At 37.9% G+C, this 19,800-nt stretch overlaps 1 protein-coding gene across 21 annotated transcripts in view; it reads left to right on the top strand.

Moving 5' to 3' along the window:
• Positions 1-126: 126 nt before the first annotated feature.
• LOC116759035 (putative RNA-binding protein Luc7-like 2) overlaps positions 127-19,800 on the top strand; it is a 57,168-nt gene continuing 37,494 nt past the window's right edge. The window contains exons 1-6 of one of the 21 annotated variants that reach the window (XM_032642268.1): positions 165-599; positions 2,479-2,570; positions 3,525-3,801; positions 6,330-6,430; positions 10,626-10,702; positions 13,426-15,160. Coding sequence is in view for 9 of the 21 variants with exons in the window: in XM_032642257.1 (XP_032498148.1) it covers positions 3,571-3,608; positions 13,426-13,496; positions 15,066-15,160 (204 nt within the window). In the remaining 12 variants the exon portion in view is untranslated. Of the gene's footprint in view, positions 600-2,478; positions 2,571-3,524; positions 3,802-5,951; positions 15,161-19,800 lie in introns of those variants that run through there. The other 20 variants (XM_032642265.1, XM_032642267.1, XM_032642269.1 and 17 more) reach the window with 20 other exon arrangements.

The following is a 19,800-nucleotide window of genomic DNA, read 5'->3' as shown; positions in this document are numbered from 1 at the left end:
CACCAGAGTCTCGCGAGATCTGGAGGGCTGGGGCGGGAGAGGCCCGCGTGCACGCGCCCGAGAGCCGTTAGGGTGGAACCCCTCCCGCACGGGGCGGGCGGAGCAAATACAGTTGGACGCTAGTTGGTGGAGCCCCCGCGGGAAACGACTAAGCGCGAGGAGCGTGCGCGCTCACGTCGCGGCGACGGTGGCGGCGAGCGGCGTCAGAGCTTGAAGGGGGGGTTGACGTCTTCTGGCGGGTGGCAGTGTTGGAGACGAGAGCTTGGTTAGCCGGTATTGCTTCTGTCCCAGGAACCCGACGGAGAGTGAGGGAACGAGGGTCGCTTTCGGGGGCTGCTGCCTTCCACGTACGCGTCGTCGTGAGGAGCGCAGCCCGGACTCTCCTGCAACCCCTCCAGCTCCCTTTTCCGCACGCCTCGAGGCAGCGGCGGCAACCGAGACAGCGTCTCACCTTCCCCCACCCCTTCCCCTTGTCCCCCCGCCCGAGAGGGCCCGGTCTGCGCCCCACCCCCGTCCGTCCGCCCGCTACGCCGCCGCCATGTCGGCGCAGGCCCAGATGCGCGCGATGCTGGACCAGTTGATGGGCACCTCCCGGGACGGTAAGTCTCTGCCAGTGCCCTGGGGGTGGGGGAAGGGATGGGGAAGGCGAGGGAAGGGTCTCCGCGGGCGCACCTGGGCTTGTGTGTGTGGCTGAGTAAGGGGCTCCTAGATTGGTAACACGAGGTCCCGGCTCCCGTCCCATCCAATCAGGGCTGGGCAGGCGGGCCTGGGGGGCGGCGACCGAGCGGATTGGCGGGAACTGCTGCCAATGGGGTCAGGCGGGGCCTGGAGGCCGAAAGGAGAGTTTGAGCCTTGAGTGTTGACTTGGCTGGGACGGGAGAGCCCACGTCTCTTTTGCGTAGGCGGGCGGCCTGTTTTGTCGCTGATTAGGTACCTGCGGACCGCTAAAGCCTCCGCCCCCTGAACTAATTCCTTAACCCAGAGCTTTGGGATCAGTCCTCGTCGCCGCCTTCCAGAGTATCCAGGAAGAACTGGCCCCCAACAACCACCCCCTTACCTGGGTCCGGAGAAAACCTTTACTAGGAATCCAGTCCCAGGGATGAAACAACCATTCTTATGGGAAAATCTGACCCAAACCATGGTTTCTTGAAGCGGGTGTGTTTGGCCCATTTTGTGAAAAGACGGATGTTACGGCCTGTTTTTTTCCGAGAGACCTCCATTTTGTTAGACAATTTAATAGAGGCTTTGTTCAGTAAATATTGACAAACCTTGCTTGTGCCCCGAATAGAACCATTTTGAAAATGTGTTGCCCAGTGAAGTAGAATTGAGGGGAAACAACGATCCTTTTAGGCGCTTAGGTTAGAGCTTGTATAGAAAACCACTAATGGCTGGATATCTTTTTGTCATAGAGAATTTCTAGATAAGATGAAATGCTGATGCTTTTTTGGTGGTGATAATTAGTAATGTACTCTTTGATATTCTACTCAAATCCATGCTAATATGGAGGAAGGGTCTAGTTCACTACTTTTTCTCTTAAAGACAAAGCCAATACTTGCTCATTTTTGTATGTTGCTTGTTCAGGCAAATAGTTACTTAGCCATTAAAGAAATGCTTTTTTTTGACAAGTTATTTACATTGTTTGATGTAAGAGAAAAGGCACACTCAACTTTTTAGCAGTCGCTATTATAATTTCCTTGAATGCTTTGCAGCAAAATATGTGAGTAAAACATTTTATCGAATTCAAATGTTTTAGCAGTGTATACTTTGCATGGTTTTTCAGTGTTCCTAGTTCAGTTGTAATAAATACCCACATTTGGAACCTATCTTCGTAGAACGTATAGAAAAATAGGTGTAGATTGCAAACCTACTTGTGGTTGTGTAGAGAGGAGGCAGGATTGGGAAGGAAATGAATTTCATGTGTGTAGTAAACCCTTGAAAGTTAACGTTAATTAAAAATGCCACTGGAGAAACTTATCAGTTACCATTTTTCACTTTTAGATAAGAATGGTTTTTTATAACATATGGTATTGAGAAGGGACTTAATCCAGAACCTTAGCTAACAGAATAATCTTTGTAGTAAAATTATAGAAATCATTTCATTTAAGACATACTTTACATGATCCTTTTAATCCTAGATGGGTACCGTTTTGGGTACCTTCTGCATGGATTGAATTCCCTAATTTTACTGGGAGGGTAGTTGGATCAGAGTAACTACTATCACCTGATAAATTTCCAAACTAGGCAGCCAATCTAATATTGCAAAGCTGAATTAAAATGTGTGTGTGTGTATATATATATGTGTATACGTATACATATATACACACACATACACACATATACGTACATATATATATTTTTTCTATTTGTGTAATTAGCAGACACTTGGTTTCTTAAAAATCCACTCTGCTTTGTATACAAATAAATTTATATTTTTATGTGTCTGTTACTGGATTTTTTTTTTTTTTTTTTTGCCTCCAGACTAAGAGGATTTACCAATGAACCCATGTTTACAAGTCCACGATATTATTTAGCTGAAATGACTGGATTTTCACTGCTGTGTTGGGCCAGAAGTAAGAAACATACTACTTTCAAGGAAAAGAATTGAATTTTTTTTAGATACCCAAATTAGTTCTTTTATGTATATAAGACAAGAATCAGAGTATTCTTTTCCTTCTTACCAGATAATGAGTTTACATGCTTCATCTTATGATTCAGGACCTTTAAATAATTAGGACTTTTTTTTTAGCATACAGTCAACTTGAAGTTATCCAGGGATAGGGGGACGTGGATACCTTCCTGAATAACTCATGTAATTTGAAACCATATAATGGGAAGCTTTGTATTGGACACAGGAACAGCTTACAGGGAATGCTGTTGGGTGTCTTTGGTACTAAGAGGTGGAAATGGGGATCCAAGAGGTGGGAGAGAGATGGAAAAGGTAGGTAGGAGGGTATTCAAAGCAGCTGTGTCCAATTTTTTTTTTTTTTTGAATCCCAGAGACAGACTATAAAGCAACCACTGTCATTTTGTCAGGGTGGCAGTAACCACCCCCTCAACTCTTAGTGTCCTGTCTGTGAGGGAATCTGAAGTGGCACAGGAGGCCCAGAGTACTTTCTCTTTTACCTTCTTTGCCCCCCTAATGAAAGATTTATTTCCTCTTCCCCTCCCCCAAATTAGAATTTTTAATTAGTTTCTTTTTAAACTCCTTGGAGATTTAAGTCTGTTAAATGTAACTTACTTTGAATTACTTAAATCGATTAATCATGTAGATTACCTAAACTTTACTGAAATTCTCAGAAATAGGCGTTTTAGTAGGGAAATGGAGAGGTAATTTTGGATCCCTGGGCACTCCCAGAAAGGACAGTCCTGGGTGAGTGGTGGAAGTGGGAGGCTTTGGACAACCAGAGGGCAGCATGATGGTGCTGGGAGGCTGGGCAGGGGGATGACCAGGAGGTGGGAGAGGAATGCATAAGGGAGGTGGGAGGGCCAAAGACAAACTTTGCCTTCTTTGCAATTTTGCCTAGGGCCCTGGTGGTGGCAACCGCCTGTGTGCCACTGAAAATCGTGCCGATGCCTGGCATACTGCATAAATGGAAGCAGGGTACCGCGTGAGTTGAAACATTGGTCACACTATATAAAGTTTGTATATGTGAATCAGTGTAACTCATACCCATGTAACTGGGGGTCTGACTGTATTTGGATTTTTCTGATAAGGCATCATGGGCTAAGGAAAAGAGCACTGGGCTGAGACTCAGGAGACCTGGTTTCTAGCCCCAGCTGTACCTCTAATTGTAACTTTGGGTAAGTCACTTAACCTTTTTTGCCTCAAGTTAAATCTATAATTTGTTAAATGAGAAGCCAAGTAATTTCCTATGTTATCCTCAAAAATGTTGAAAAATAAGTATATTTTAAGTTTTTTAAAAGGGAGGAACTGTAACTAGATATAAATTAGTATCTTATTTTGTCTGAAGTTTAAGATACATTAAATTTTATAATTACCTTTGTTTTAGTTGTTAGCATTAATAGAAGGGAGAGGGGCAAGTTGTCTTCCCCGAACATACTCCATTTGAAAGCAGGGAGGAGCAGCACAGGAGAAGTCAAGCGGCAGTTCAGCTGAATTGTCTGTGTGATGGTTGGAGGAACCTAGTGTCCTCACACAGACTGTAGTTACTTTTGTTGGGTTGGTTTAATTGGAAGGATGTCCCTTAGCTAAAGCCCTTCTGCCAACAAGTGCAGTTTAGTTATGAGAAGTCTCTGGCCCTGACCCCAGAAAGGCCTTGCAAGGTTCCAGGGATAGGAATTAAACAAAATTGAGGGTGTGAATTTAGATTATATCCTAAGTTTAGCAACTGAAGAAGTTACAGAAGGTAGTTTTGGGGATTAAATACCTCTTAATGGCTTATAACCCTTAAATGGGAACAGAGACCATCTCGTAAAGGTTACACCAGGCCAGAAATGGCATCTGCCCTCAAAAACAACCAGTAGACTAATAGAATTCAGATTATAGATTAGAATTTTATAGCATAGTTAGTTGTCCGTTATGGTTAGGGGAAATTGAAGCTTTCAGATAATTTTAGCTGTTTTTGATGGTAATCCTTCTGACCATATGATGTTCTTGCTCAGTTAATAGAGTACATTAATCATAATTTAATATTTTGGCTGATCACATATATATGGTAGTTGCAGTTTATGGGATGTAAAATTAAAAGGATATGCATCCTAGGAGATACCCAGGAAAATGCAGTTCAGAAAATCATTTATTTGTACCTAGTACAAGTTTAGTGATACGTAACTGTTGAACCTATAGGACAGTATGACCTCGCTGGCTTTCTGCAAAATAAATTATTGAATCAATGATTGAAGTAGCGTTTTCTTCAGTGGATTTTTTTCGTAAAATCATCTTTACTGTAATCTGTGTTCCTTGACTTGTCATCAACACTGAGAGCATTTTCTTTTCATTTTCTCTCATTAACATAATGAATCATATTTATTTCTTGGTCAGTTGTAAGTCATTCTTCTATTCCACTTGGATTGTTCATTTTAAGTGAAGGAGGCATAGCCTTTAATGTGCAAATATACATTTTTTTAAATAATGATGGGCTATATCTAACTCTAGAGCTTGTAAATTCTTTAACATTATAAGAAATTTTAGCAAATATAAGGTTAAGTAGTTAAACATAAACTTAAACAGAGTTTTAGTAAATATTTGATTTTATCGGAAGTCCAGGCATACCAGAACGCTGAAAACTCTGTTAACACCCACATAGTGAATCCATTTAAAAAAACTTTAACTCACTTTGAACTCTGCAAGCTATTTGTCTACAGAGCAGCCCAGGTGATGATAATATCACCTCTTACAACTCTGCATTGTTCTTGGATTCTCTACAGTTGTTTAGCTCTCCTCAAGTAAATCTATGCTTCTGAGACATTCTTTTGCTTCGGGTAAAAAAATAAAAGCAAAGAAAAATCATTTTGTCTGTCAGCCCATAAGCTTTATAAGCAGCAAGTAAATACTTTGATTTGGTTTGGGTTAGATGTTATATAACGATAAATGGTAGTGAGCTACATGTTCAAGATGGGTAGCAAGAAGTCAAGGGCAAGTCGGTTCATGGATGGGGGTGAGGTTTAGTGAGGGTTTCAGTACCAGGTGGTTCATATCAACGTTAAAGCTTGATGTTCCTAAGGGTTCAGGCAAGTTTGGGGTTGCAAAGATAGGCAGAGGGCTTAAAATAGTAAGTGTGGCCAAGACTAGATAAATGAAGCAGGTACTCCTCAAGAATGGAATTCCAGAAAGGTGCTTGAAATGTTAGTATGTTCATTGAGGACGCATAATTGATTGTATACCCAACTTAGTAGTCTTACTGAGAAGTTGTAGACTGTGAAGATGAGGAAAGTTAGAACATTTTGGGGAGAAAGAATGAGGGAGTGGGAGGGAGGGTAAGTTTATGACAGGAATCTTATGGATTCAGCACCTGCAAAAAAGTCATTCTGTTCCTTTTCAGTTTAAGATATCATACACTGGCAGCTGCTGGGATAGAAATTAGAAGGCAAGGCCAAAATAGATCAGTTAATCAGTTTTGTAAGATTATTGAGGATAGAGAGAAAAGTAGTTTGTAAAAACTCTGAAATTGGCTACAGCTTAGTGTTTTTGTTTTAACTGAGTAACTTATGACTGAAAAGTCAGAGCCATTAGAAAGTAACATGTAACTCAATCAATCAGCCGAATAAATGTTATATTTTTCTATTTAACATGGCCTAGAGAAAGGAGTCTTCAAAACTTTTTTCTTAAAATACTCTTACTAGATACTGATCCTTATGTTCTAATTTAGTTGTGAACCATGTGCAATGATGTTAACCTCTGTGATTCAACATGAAAAGAATTTAACCAGCTGCCCTTGCTGAATCTTTTGTCATGTCTCCTGAATGCATGGTAAATTGTTTTTATTTTCTTGAGACCTCAGGTTTCTGCCGACATCAGTTTTCTCTTTCAGAGTCAAACTCTCCAAAGCTTTGCTTTTCAGTAGAATAGGTTGGATATTTATTGGATAGTATCTACAGTATATATACACCTTGCTGTTCAGCTGCTTCTATATTCTGTCCTACTACTATGATATACCATATACCCTTTTCAGTTACTTACTTGAGGGTGTTTAGATCAGGGTTGGCACTATGGCCCACCTGCTTTTTGTAAATAAAGTTTTGTTGGAACACAGTCATGCCTATTTGTGTATATATTGTCTGTAGCTGCTTTGCCTTACAACAGCAGAGTTGGGTAGTTGCAACAGAGATATATAGCTGGTAAGCTTAAAATATTTGCTATCTGGCCCTTTAAGAAAAAGCTTTTTGACCATTGTTCTAGATCAGTGTTTATCAAAACTGTGGTGCCCAGATCATCAACCTTAGCATCACCTGGAAACTTGTTAGAAACACATATTCTTGGACGTACCACCCCAGGCCTACCAAATCAGAAGTTCTGGGGATGGGGGCCAGCAATTTGTGTTTTAAGAAGCCTTTCATGTGACTCTGATGCACATTAAAAGTTTGAGAAACTCTGTTCTGGATAAATGTTTTCCAAATGTAAATCACATATATCACCTGTACTATTTTTTACCCTGTTTTCTTTTTGTTTAATTTTTTATGTCAGCTCACTTTCTGAAAATTTAAGCTAATTTTAAAATGAAAATTTATGTCACCAGAAAAATAAATACAATGAAAACATGGTGTTATGAGATAACTAGAGTCTGTTGTCACTTACCCTATGCTAAAAATTAGAACTCGTTAGCTGTATTAAGTACGTACTAAGCACCAAGTGGAAACTTTTTTCTTGCCTTAATCATGATAAATAATCACTAGTGATTGAGTGGTGTTTAAAATGTCATGTTGGTGAAATCATATAACATCTAAAATTATTTTTTGTCCAAATCCTGTCCAAATTTAGGAAATACTGTATTAGTTGCTCATACGGAAGGAAAGCTGCTTGAACTGTATATACCTAAGCCACTGGGTAGAAATGACTTTTCCTTAGAAATAGACAGAAATACACACCCATGAGATGGAGAGATATAGAAGTCCCCAGAGAGGTCCATCTAGACTTCTAGGATGAAATTACGAATTTAGCTTCATCTTACCTTTCCATTAATGTTTTGGTCCATGGTGGTCAGCAATTCTGCAGGATTTCACCAACTTCTTCCACAGTGGGATTGTGAAAGGTGCTGGCTGTGAGAAAAGCTGATTATTGAAGAAAACCCCTGGACTAGAAACTGGGGGGAAGTGCTGTGATTCTGCATTATGGACCGGAACCAGCAAGGCATGCTTACTAGAAAAACAGTTGATTCACCTCAGTTTTTAGAATTTTGAGAAATTCTGGTATGAAAGTAAATCAAATGATTTAATTTGCCTCATAGTATTAGAGGGAATACTTCCCCAGACATGGTGTTCTGATACTGGCCGATGTGTTTTAGGGTATAGTAATTGATGGGACTAGAACCTGAATATCCCTAGGTTGCTGAGTTGCTTCACTTTGTTTCTTGCTTTCTTTTTCTTAGAGATTATGGACGTACTTGCTTCTGTTGTCGTTTGACTCTGCAGTAAAGTAGTGACATAGGACTCTAATTCTCGAGGGACTGAGAGTCCAGTAGGGAGTGAAGATTGCACATGAACAGTTACGTTTGTTTTTAAGTGATAAATTCTGTGGTACTGATTGCATATAGGTGTCTAATTTTGAAAAAAGTTTTTTAAAAAATATAAAAGACCACCAAACACCTATAGGAGAACAAGTGTTATTTGTTCATTAAGTAAAGTGTTACAAATGAAGTCGCTCATGTTCTCCTTCACAGTTTCAGTCCTTTCCCCCAAAGGCAATTCTTGTGACTATGTCACGGATTTCCACGGTTTTCCTGCTCTGTTGTTTGAATAGTTGTAAGGCTCAGTCTCCTTCATGGTAATCTCTGTTTTTCATTTTAACTTCCTTTATCATTGAGTTGTCTGTTGCCTCTGTCCTTTGATATTCTTATTTATTTTTCCTTTTTATTTCTTAATTAGTTTTAGATTTGGGGAGGCTCTGCTTAGCGTTTATAGCTATCACCAACTATGGAGAACTTGTCTCTTTAATAGACAAATCAGCCAATTACTTTTTCTTTGGTTCTTTTCAGCTATTTCCTCATAGCCAGAGATAGCTTTCGTTACTTCTAATTTTGTGTATAAAAAGTTCTGGATGATAGAAGGCACCAGATATCCAGAGTAGGAGTGTTATTGTATCAGAATTGCAGCTCTGCAAGTAAGTATCAAAATATGAAATTTAGCAGGCTGCAACTTTTTAATGACTGACTTCCCTTTATGACATATACCATAAAACAAATTGTATATAATCCACTTTTAGGACTGAATTTGTGGGTAACTGTTTATTCAGGCTTTTCTAATGTGTGTCTTAAATCTAAGAGGAGGAATATGTTGATCTCCTAAAGCATGTATCCCCCTGGAAGAAATGTGATGGCATTGAGCCCTGCCAGTGACCAAGATTCTGTGCTTGTATAATGAGGGAAGATAGGGTTGTGGCAGGGGTGGAATAGAGCCCTTGGAATGTAGCTACTTCAGTATTTCTTTCTGCACATTTCCTTCACCATTCTGTTAGCTCTTAAAGACCCTGAGCTTTTCGTCCTGATACCAAGGCTGTTTCCCAGTCTCATTCCTTATAATTTTTTTATATGGATTTTCATAGACAAGTAGGCTGATAGATTTAAAAAATTATTTTAGCATTATTAATCTTTGGTCATATTCAGCAAGAATGAACTTGTTTTGGAAATTTCTTCTGCAGTGGGCATTGCATTTTTAAAATGTCGGGTTTGTCATGGTGATTATGGTGGGGGTGATATTGGTACCTATTTGTAATGATAAACCTGTAGGACCATATGAAAGAATTAAGAGGGATGGCCTTTCAGTACCCTTATTTTTTGCATTTTCTGGGGGAAAGGAAAGCCTCTACTAATACTCAGTATGATTTTATAAGTTCTGTTAGAAAGAATGACTTGATATTACATTTGGAAGGGAGAATGCCTTAATTAGTTTTTCCCGCTGCCATCTTTGGCTGAGTATTTTTTCTTTCCTTTTGTAATAAATGTATTCCTGAAAAGTTTGACATGTATCGAGTCCTATTAAATGTTTTCAAAGCATCAGTAATCATATAATGTTAAGACATGGTAGTGAAGCTTTTCAAAAAATAAACCCTATACTTTGTACTATATAAATATACAATGAATTAAACTGTATTTATTAACAAGGTAACATGGAGTAATAAGAGTTTTTTCTTTTAAGGTTATTATAAAAGGGTTCTTATAGGTGAGCTTTAGGCTAAATTCTAAAGGAACAACAAAGGTAGGTGGGAGATGTTAGTGGATTTGGTGAGACTATTGGAGGAGTGTGTAAAAATGATCGAATTTGTTCTTTACTGTAATAGTTACAGTGAAGCAGTAGCTTTTATCTTGGTTCCACGTGAAGACATAGGGGTTTACTTGTCCATATGAAGACATGTGTTTACTGCACAGGACAGGTCTCTTCCTGCTCTGTTACTAGACTAGAAGTTGGTCTTTATATAGTACCCACATTATTATGTGGAGTCCTAGCTTAATGTTGTAGGTAATAAGAAGGTGGAACATTTGAAGATTTGAGGGCACAGGGAAATGAGAAGCTTTAGGCTTATTCACTTCTCCTTCTAGCTCTGGCTTTCCTTTCACTGAGAGGGTATGGAATTTATTTCAGAGGGAATGTGCCTGCCCTGTCCCAAGCCAACAGTGACAAGTGGCCCCTAACAAGTATGCCTGTGGGGAGGGCTTTGGTTGTCACATTGGAGAATGTGAGAGAGCTTTTCCTCTTCTGGCCCCATTTATAAACTAGGATGCTTCCATTTGCTTTGTGTGCTGTTGAGTTTTCTCTTCTCTGTTTTCTCTAAGCTAAGCTCTTAGCTGATTCTGTACAAAAGAAATACTAGTTGTTTTTATAAATTGCTTGCCATTAATGCCTGATAAAATGCGGTAAAATAAGGATTCTGCATACCATTATATATGTCAAATATTACAAAGTTTAAGGTTCTTTTGAAATTACAATACTAAACTCAGTTCACTTTTGCTTAGCCTTCACAGTTGTTGATCACATAGCATGGTCATCCACTCACAGCTTAAAAAAATACAGGGAGCATCGGAGAGAATGGGTAAAGTAAAATTTTGATGTTTTTAAAATAGCACCTAAATCTATGAAAGTTGATTTGATTTATTGTTTGTATGGGTGGGAGAGGGTGGTTGGCGCTGGAAGGGAGGGGGTGGATATTGGGAAAATAGCATGCACCATGTAAAATGATGTCAGATACCATCTAGGCTAAGATTTTTAAGTGTTGCTACTATAGTTTAAGTCTGTTTCAGAAAGGGCAGGACCATAAAATGGCAGTGTTGGGATTTACAGTGGGTTTATCTTTCCCTCCCTACAGATTGAAGGGGATTTTGAGAATAGCAATATTTGAGTAGTTTGGACAGAAGCCTCCTTTTTAGAGTGGGCTGTCCATATTCCCTGAGTAAAACTGCCTCAGTAGCACCTCATGCTCTGTTAACGTGACTGAAAGACCTTGAGAGGAATAATATTTATTCTAGTTTTTATTGTATACCTATGACTCAGTTGTTCTCAAATATAGGTTATGATTCGTGAAACTCATGAAGGGGTTGAACAACAGAGGTTAAGAGAGTTGTTACTCTGAAGGTAGTTGCTTGGTAGAAAAAACATTAATAGAAATTTTGATGCTTCCATTCAGATGAAGAACACTTTTCTTTTCAAAGTTCTAAATCAAGTTTTTAATCTCAAATCTCATCATTATAGTTATGTACAAAGCCTAATTAATTAGTATTACGGAGGTCATAGAGAAGAGAGCCTGCCATGTTTTTATGGAGAGGGCATTTTGTTGTTGTGAACTCAAATAACTTGGTCTAACCTCCGCCCCATTATTTTTAAACTTTTTTCTTTGTTTACACATTTAAAATCTGGGTGCAGAAAAAATTAAATCAGATTTTATCCTAAAAATATTTTTCTTGCCCCAGCTTTGCTATTCCCCTACATGAAGCCATTTGCCAAAGCCAGATACGACTTACTTATTGTTTCCCAAACCTTCCTGCCTCTATAAGCTTTGTCAAAGGTATTACCGCCAGTTTGGAATGCTCTTCTTTCCCCTTTCCTTTGGTCTAAGTCCTGTCTTTCCTTCAAATAATGGCTTCTACTCATTGCATGAAGCCTTCTCTAACCTCTTCAGTCCTTGGTGGTCACTCTAAGTCTTAGAATTCCTGAAGTACTACTATTTGGTAGTATTTCATCCATTAGAGACATTCATCTGGCACTTGGATCATGCTTCCTTTTGTTATTACTTGTTACTGCATTTAAATATCCTGTTTCTCTAGGAAAATGAGGGGCTCCTTGAGGGTAGAGAGCTTGTCTTAAATGCCTCTTTGTAATCCCATTGCCTAGCACAGAGGATATGTTCAGCATTGGGCTTGATTCTATTATTTGGATCCAATATTAGTGTAACAGAGCAATTGTTCTTTTAACTTAGGTTATTTTTATAATGAATATATACCCAGAAAACCCAAAGATAAAGTACATTGAATTAATAAAGTAATTCCTTGTATTATAAGGAGATTTGGTTCATATTTGTTCCTTATTAATTATAGTTCCCCCCTCCCCCCTCCTTTGTTTTTTAGTGGGTGCTGTTTTACCTAGTTTCTTTTGAAAAACATGGTTTGGGCCAGATATATTGACAGTCTATATTACTAGTATTTTTATTTTAAAATTCTTTGTTGGTTTAGCCAGATTATACTTTCATGGCTTAAGCCCAAATAAAATACATTTATTAAATACTGTATGGTAATATAGTCAAATTATTTTAAAATGTTAACCTTAAAGTCTCTCAAGTAAAATTTAAAAAATATCAATAAACATATTCAGTTGCTAGTCCCTCTCAGGGTATTTCTGTATCTCAAATTATTAGGAATTTTATTATTTCATTGTTACAAAGATTTCTGTACTGTACAGGCTGATATTTGATAGCTGTATTTATTGTGTTTGCTGCAGTTATCAAATGTTCATAGAGCAACCATTCGTATGTAGTGAGGAGTTATTTAAAAATACTTTTTGGCATTTATAGAAACTGACACTTAAAGGTCCTCAGGGATAATTTTGCTTAATTCATATTTGGAATTGTTCTCATTTTATCTGGTAGCAGTGTCTTCAAGGCACATATGTCTTAATATTAGATTTATGTCGTGATTTCAGAGGAAATGTTTGACTAGTAAAACTTCAGAGAATCTTGATTTTAGTCGAAGGCCTGGCTTGTCATATTCTTGAGCCATTAGTTTGACAAAGCACTGAAACAATACTGCTGTTGCATTACTGAAAAACTTAGAAACTTGTAGCTGGGAGACTTCTAGATACGTAAGGTTTTTTTTCTTCAAAAATTTGTATTATCTTTAAATTTCTTAGCATAATTTGGGTACATGCGAGAAAGCAAAAAGCCTCTAATAAAGCATTGCCATTCTGGTGTGAGCTCATCAGAGTACCATTCTGACATGAGCTTAAGGCCCTCACCAAAGTCTTGATGAAATATACTTTATAAAAAAACATTTTTCAAAACCCCAGTTTGCCCAAGGACCACTTTTCAGAGCTCCAGCCTTGGACTTTTACCTGTGATCAGTCATATTCTTCTCTAGGGTTACACTTGTTAAGTCAATATTTTAGAACAAAACAAAACAAAACAAAAAACCCTGATTTTGTTCACTTTTGTTTTCATATACAAGAATCTTTACAGTCAACATGTACTTCTAGATGCTATATTGAAATTGCTGGCAGAGTCTATTCTATACAGACTGAACAATCTGGCCCCTTGTTTTATTTGTAAAGGTTCAATGTATCTATGCCTGCCTACTTCAGTCTGCAAGGGAGTGTCAGAAAGGCCCCGCATTCGCCGAGCCGTGAGTTATCACTAACTTTTCAGATGTGTTAATGAATGTGGAACAAAAGCAGTTGTGTTTAAAAGGAAAAAAGGACCATCAAAATAACCTTTATTATAGTAGCAGGCGTGAACACTAAATTATTCCAAATTGTGGTGTCAAAAATAACCTACTTTAACTAGAGACTAGCCTCTAGAAAACCTATTGTTGAACTGCTCTGAAGCTATCATTTTAGCTATAAATTACTATTCTTAAAATTTTATAAACCTGGTTGTAAATTAATATGTTCTTTAAGTCTTTTTAACCAAATTAAAACAATTTGAACAAAATCTTACCCCGCCTAAAAATGATAGTATTTAGTTGACTTTGAGTTAAGCTCTTCAAAATAAGACCATGTGAAAGGGGTAAAGTTTTAACCTTTTTTGTTATTCACATGTGAAAAACAAATTAATTTAGATAATTGAATCACTTCATAGATGAAAGTTTTTAGTTCAGTGGTGTTTAAAGTCTATTTTGATACCAACAGTTCTCGCTTCAGTAATTCACCAGTAGGTTTTCATTCATCAATGACTATATCAGTTTAAGGCTAAAAATAAAACACGTTCATTTCCTAGGGCTTATCATTTTACTTAGAGGAAATGTCCTTAAGAGTCCCCCCACCCCCCAAAGAGATTCTAAGCAAAAAAAATGTAACTAACATCTATATTTTGTTAATATAGTTACCTTTCTTTTTCTTAGATTCTTTAAAGTTTGGAGTAGATAGGCATATTTGATTAGGTTGGGTGCTTCTGTTGCTTAGGAGGTGTATTATGTTAAATGAAGACAGAATGAATTTAAATGTACCCGGTTTGGCCATATATAGCACAGACTACATAAAACTTGGAGGTGTGGGACCTTTGGAGGCATTAAAGTTAACATTTCATTTAGGCAGTATGCCTTTGTTTGACTGGTGTGTAAGTCCTTCTTCCAGGTTTGTACGCTCTTAAACACGTTATTCTACCCTCTCTAACTCCTCCCAGCAGCAAAAGGGAGACACTTCAGCTGGAACAAAATAGTGGAAGAAATGGCGTCTGGGGTTCAGTGGGGATTCGCAGTGTGTATGCAATGTTTGCAAGATTACTTTTTATGTTTTTCAATTAATGTAAATAATTAAAATATAAATCAGTGCTTAGTGTCAAGTAGGGAACATTGTATACCAGTAGAAATTCTCCTAGTGGGCCTGCTGCAAGTCACTTAACCTCTTGGGGCCTCAGTTTCCTCATCTGCAGTATGAAGGAGTTGGACTCGATAATCTTTAAGGTCCATTCCTGCTCTACATGCTATGCTTTTCTGAAGTACTCTGTTTAACAGAATGCATTGCTTTCCCACTTTGACTATTTGAATTACATGTGCAGTACACATACTGCAACTGCATGTTGTCTAAAATAGTTTTTCTGTAGGATATTATATAAAAACTAACCCCTCTTGAGCTGATTTATAAATGTGTGTGTGTATAGCCACACATAAAAAGCTAGTGATGGTAGGGCTCTCAGAAAATAAATATTTTCCAGTTGTCTAACCTTGAATGTTATTAACTTTCCTCTATTACAGGAGATACTACTCGTCAACGAATCAAATTCAGTGATGACAGAGTATGCAAGAGTCACCTTCTGAATTGTTGCCCCCATGATGTCCTGTCTGGAACTGTACGTGTTTATTAAATCTATTGTTTTGTCATTGGTATACTACGAAAACAAACTATTTGATAGTCTTAATTTCGTGTCACATTATTATGCAGTGATTTTTTTTTAAACACTTGTTAGCGCAGCAATTTGCATCCCTTATATTCAGGTTGATAATTTAGATCTGCAATAATTGGATTCCTCACAAAAATGATTGCTGAGTTTTACTTTATAATTTTTTCCATTCTTCAGAGCAAGCTTTTAAAAAGCATTTCTTATGTGAAACATAGAGGCAGTTATTATACAGCAGTTGCACTTTTAGTTTAGAAATAATATAAATGATTTTTTTGTTGTTGTTGGTACGCGGGCCTCTCGCTGTTGTGGCCTCTGCCGTTGCGGAGCACAGGCTCCAGACGCGCAGGCTCAGCGGCCATGGGTCACGGGCCCAGCCGCTCTGCGGCATGTAGGATCTTCCCAGACCGGGGCATGAACCCGTGTCCCTTGCACCGGCAGGCGGACTCTCAACCACTGCGCCACCAGGGAAGCCCTGTAAATGATTTTTTAAATTGTTTACTTCACTGTTGAGCAGAGTAGACTTTCATCCAAAACAGTATACATTTTTATTAAGATTTGTGCACATTTGAATGTGGAAATCATTGTGGGGAAAATATACTGGTAAATACTTAAATTTACACAATTTGTGAGTATTGTTGTCAGTTAAAATTCACTTATATTGCTTACTCCTAATGATGTAAAGCTCACTTAATTTAAGTTCTATATCTAGTGATGTTGGTTAATCTTAGAGCATCATTTTAATTTGGTAGATAAATCACATGATGATGGACCTATTTAAATGGGACAGAGGATTTGATTCCCTGGCTTTTGGATTTGATTGAAATGATAACTCACTTTCAAGAGCTTCCATTCACAAGGATAGCAGAGGAGGGCTGGTAGGGCCTAAATATTTAGCTGACTTTGTCATTTGTCTGAAATGAAGAAAAGATTTCAAACTTCCATTTGCAGAAGCAATGAGTTCCCTTAATTAAAGATGTCTAAATTAGTGGTTTCTTCTTTTTTTTTGGCCGTGCCACGTGGCATGTGGGATCTTAGTTCCCTAACCAGGCATGGAACCCGTGCACCCTGAAGTGGAAGCTCAGAGTCTTAAAGAGTGGTTTCTTCCTGATAGGAGGAGTTAAATACCCCAAATACATAAGTATCAAGGCATTTTTGATCGAAAACACCACTTTTTCCAATAGTGAAGACTGTCGAAACTATATTATGTTAAAAGGAATAGAAGAGCTAACATTTAAAAAATATGTAATACTTAAATTTTTTTAAGTATAGTATTGAAAGGGAAGACATCCAGTTTCTGAGCACTTGAATTAGGACTGTGACAGATAATTAACCCTCATATCTGCTCTTTAGAATTTCCATAATTAAAATATTTTCTACTCTGCTATAATACAGTTGAAATCTATAATATTAGTAATTATCTGTAGTATTATTTGATTCTTCACATTTATTATTGAATTTAACATTTAATGATATTTAAGGCTAAATTATCACTTCAAATGAATTTTGAGGATAAGATTAATTGATAAAATGGCAGAATTTAAATTTTAGTACTTTAAAACCAGCCGTAGCAAGACTTTGACATATTATTATATTCTTCAGGTGTGGCATTAATAATAATGAAAAAAATCTGCCATCACAATTGTACTTTTACATTCTATAATGTATACAGTGCAGTCACATTCATTTATTTTTCAAAATAATTCTTTTGGGTGTATGTTCCATAGTTAGCCTTAATGACAGTAAAGTGATTTATTCAGAATTATTTAGTTGTATTGATTTAAGGTAAAACTGGAACCAAACCCAAATTTTCTGAGCTATAGTTTTATTCAACATGTTTTCTACTCTGTAGGTAATACTTAATCCTTCATCAAGTTAAATAAAAAGGATTAGTGTTGGTCTTGGACTTTCCTTCTTATAAAATTCTTGCTGGTGGATTTGTAAGAAGCACATTTTTTCAAATTTTAATATCTCTGAAATATGCATCTTAAAATTGATGATAGAAAAACACTATTTTAATTTGTAACATTTTTCTTATAGTACAGAATTTAATGATGAGGCTTAAAATTGATGGTGTCTTGGATCACATGAAAAACAGTTAAGGAAAGCCCTTGGAAAGGCACTTGCCAGGGAAACTCTGTATGAGAAATATCTCCTTTTTGTCATCTTAATAGGCAAGAGATTGTCATATGTAAGGATGGGGTTAAGTGGTTGTGAACCTCTTAAGCAGAGTTTTAAGGGCTGGCTCTAGGACTTTGTAAGAGTCCAAGGTTGTCACAGTGTGATGTCCTTGAGAACTTGAAATCATCCACAGAGTGACTTTCTCATGACCCTTATTACTAAAAAGGGCTATTTATAAGTTTATCCTATGTACAAATGGTTTGTAATTACAGAGCTCAGACTTCTTTAGCATCCAGTCTCTGTAGAACACACGCTGTTCTGGCACGGAATCTAATAGTTCACACTTCTGTGTGTTGAAGATGCTTGTTTATTTATTTATTTTTGATGTTAGATCAAGGATGAAAAGAACTAAATTGTAACTTTTTATAATGCTTTTTCTTTGTTGTGTAACTGAAGGTTGCCCTTTAGTTTTCCAGACCTTGTTCCTCAGATCTGTCACTTCCAGCAGAATATGACTCATCAATATTCTGGATTATTTAGCAGAATAATACACAGAAATATATTCTTTGGCTTATTATTATTATAAAAAGGTTGAACTTTATACCGAGCACTTGGAGATGAAGAGTATCGTTTCTAAAAATATACTCGTAACTGACAGTATGGAATATTTTTGGAATTCAGCTTTTTTTTTAAATAAATTTATTTACCTTTATTTATTTATGTTTGGCTGCGTTGGGTCTTCATCGCTGCTTGCAGGCTTTCTCTAGTTGCGGTGAGTGGGGGCTACTCTTCATTGTGGTGTGCAGGCTTCTCATTGCGGTGGCTTCTCTTGTTGCAGAGCATGGGCTTTAGGCGTGCAGGCTTCGGTAGTTGTGGTTCACGGGCTCAGTAGTTGTGGCGCACGGGCTTAGTTGCTCTGCGGCATGTGGGATCTTCCCGGACCAGAGATAGAACCCTTGTCCCCTGAATTGGCAGGCGGATTCCCAACCACTGTGCCACTAGGGAAGTTCCTGGAATTCAGCTTGATGAAAATGCCCCTGTAACATTTTACCATTCTTTAGTCTGGTACTCTGGTATAACTAACTTTTTTTTTTTAATTTTATATTGGAGTATAGTTGATTTACAATGTGTTAGTTTCAGGTGTACAGCAAAATGATTCAGTTATATGTATATCCATTCTTTTTCAGATTCTTTTCCCATGTAGGTTATTCTGCTATAACTGACTCTTAAGCTAACAAATTAACTAGAGGAGGTAAAATGTAGAACAGAGAATCAAAATAATTGTGTGTATATGTATCTTTAGATTATGGTTTTTATAAGAAGCATGAATATTTCTATAATTAGGAAGTTTTTGTATTTCAAAGGTATGGATTATTTTCCTGTTCATCCAGAATTTTTTGTTTTAGTCTCACTCTTCTCCTCCTTTGGAACAATTAGTTTTCTCCCTCTTCTATTTACCATGCAGAAAGTAGACAGCATCCCCTTTCAGATTTAGGCAAAACAAAAAACCTAAGTACAGTTGTCCCCCTGCCCCCCCCCAAAAATGAACCACATTATTTCTGGCACATATATTCCCTAAGGAAAGATAAGTATATTGACGTGCTTAAAAAAAAATCTTTCCATCTAGTTCCTAGTGATCTAGGAAAAGGATATATGATAGTAATAATTTACAGAAGGCATTAAATCTAAAGCAGAAACTTGAGATTAAGATCTGCAGAGATGGAAATATATACTCTCATAATGCATCTATCCTAAATTCAGAAGTGGCCACTACTAATTCTTATAGCCTTCATCATAGTATAATTTTAGTGTTGACAGGCCATCATGTTTTCTAGTGTAAGGCCATCATTTTTTTTTTTAACATCTTTATTGGAGTATAATTGCTTTACAATGGTGTGTTAGTTTCTGCTTTATAACAAAGTGAATCAGCTATACATATACATACATCCCCATATCTCCTCCCTCTTACGTCTCCCTCCCACCCTCCCTGTCCCATCCCTCTAGGTGGCCACAAAGCACTGAGCCGATCTCCCTGTGCTATGCAGCTGCTTCCCACTAGCTATATGTTTTACATTTGGTAGTATATTTAAGTCCATGCCACTCTCTTACTTCGTCCCAGCTTACCCTTCCCCCTCCCCGTGTCCTCAAGTCCATTCTCTATGCCTGCGTCTTTTTTGTTTTTTGCGGTACGCGGGCCTCTCACGGTTGTGGCCTCTCCCGTTGCGGAGCACAGGCTCTGGACTCACAGGCTTAGTGGCCATGGCTCACGGGACCAGCCGCTTCGCGGCATGTGGGAACTTCCTGGACCCGGGTATGAACCTGTGTCCCCTGCATTGGCAGGCGGACTCTCAACCACTGCGCCACCAGGGAAGCCCTGGCCATCATTTTATATAGATAGAAAAATTAAGGTTCAGAGAAATTGTCTTTGTCAGATGTCTCACAAAGAATCACAGTATATTATACCACACAGG

This window comes from Phocoena sinus, chromosome 9 (genome assembly GCF_008692025.1).
Source record: "Phocoena sinus isolate mPhoSin1 chromosome 9, mPhoSin1.pri, whole genome shotgun sequence".
NCBI lineage: Eukaryota > Metazoa > Chordata > Mammalia > Artiodactyla > Phocoenidae > Phocoena > Phocoena sinus.
Note: the sequence above shows the minus strand (reverse complement) of the source record. Positions and strands in the feature narration are given on the sequence as shown.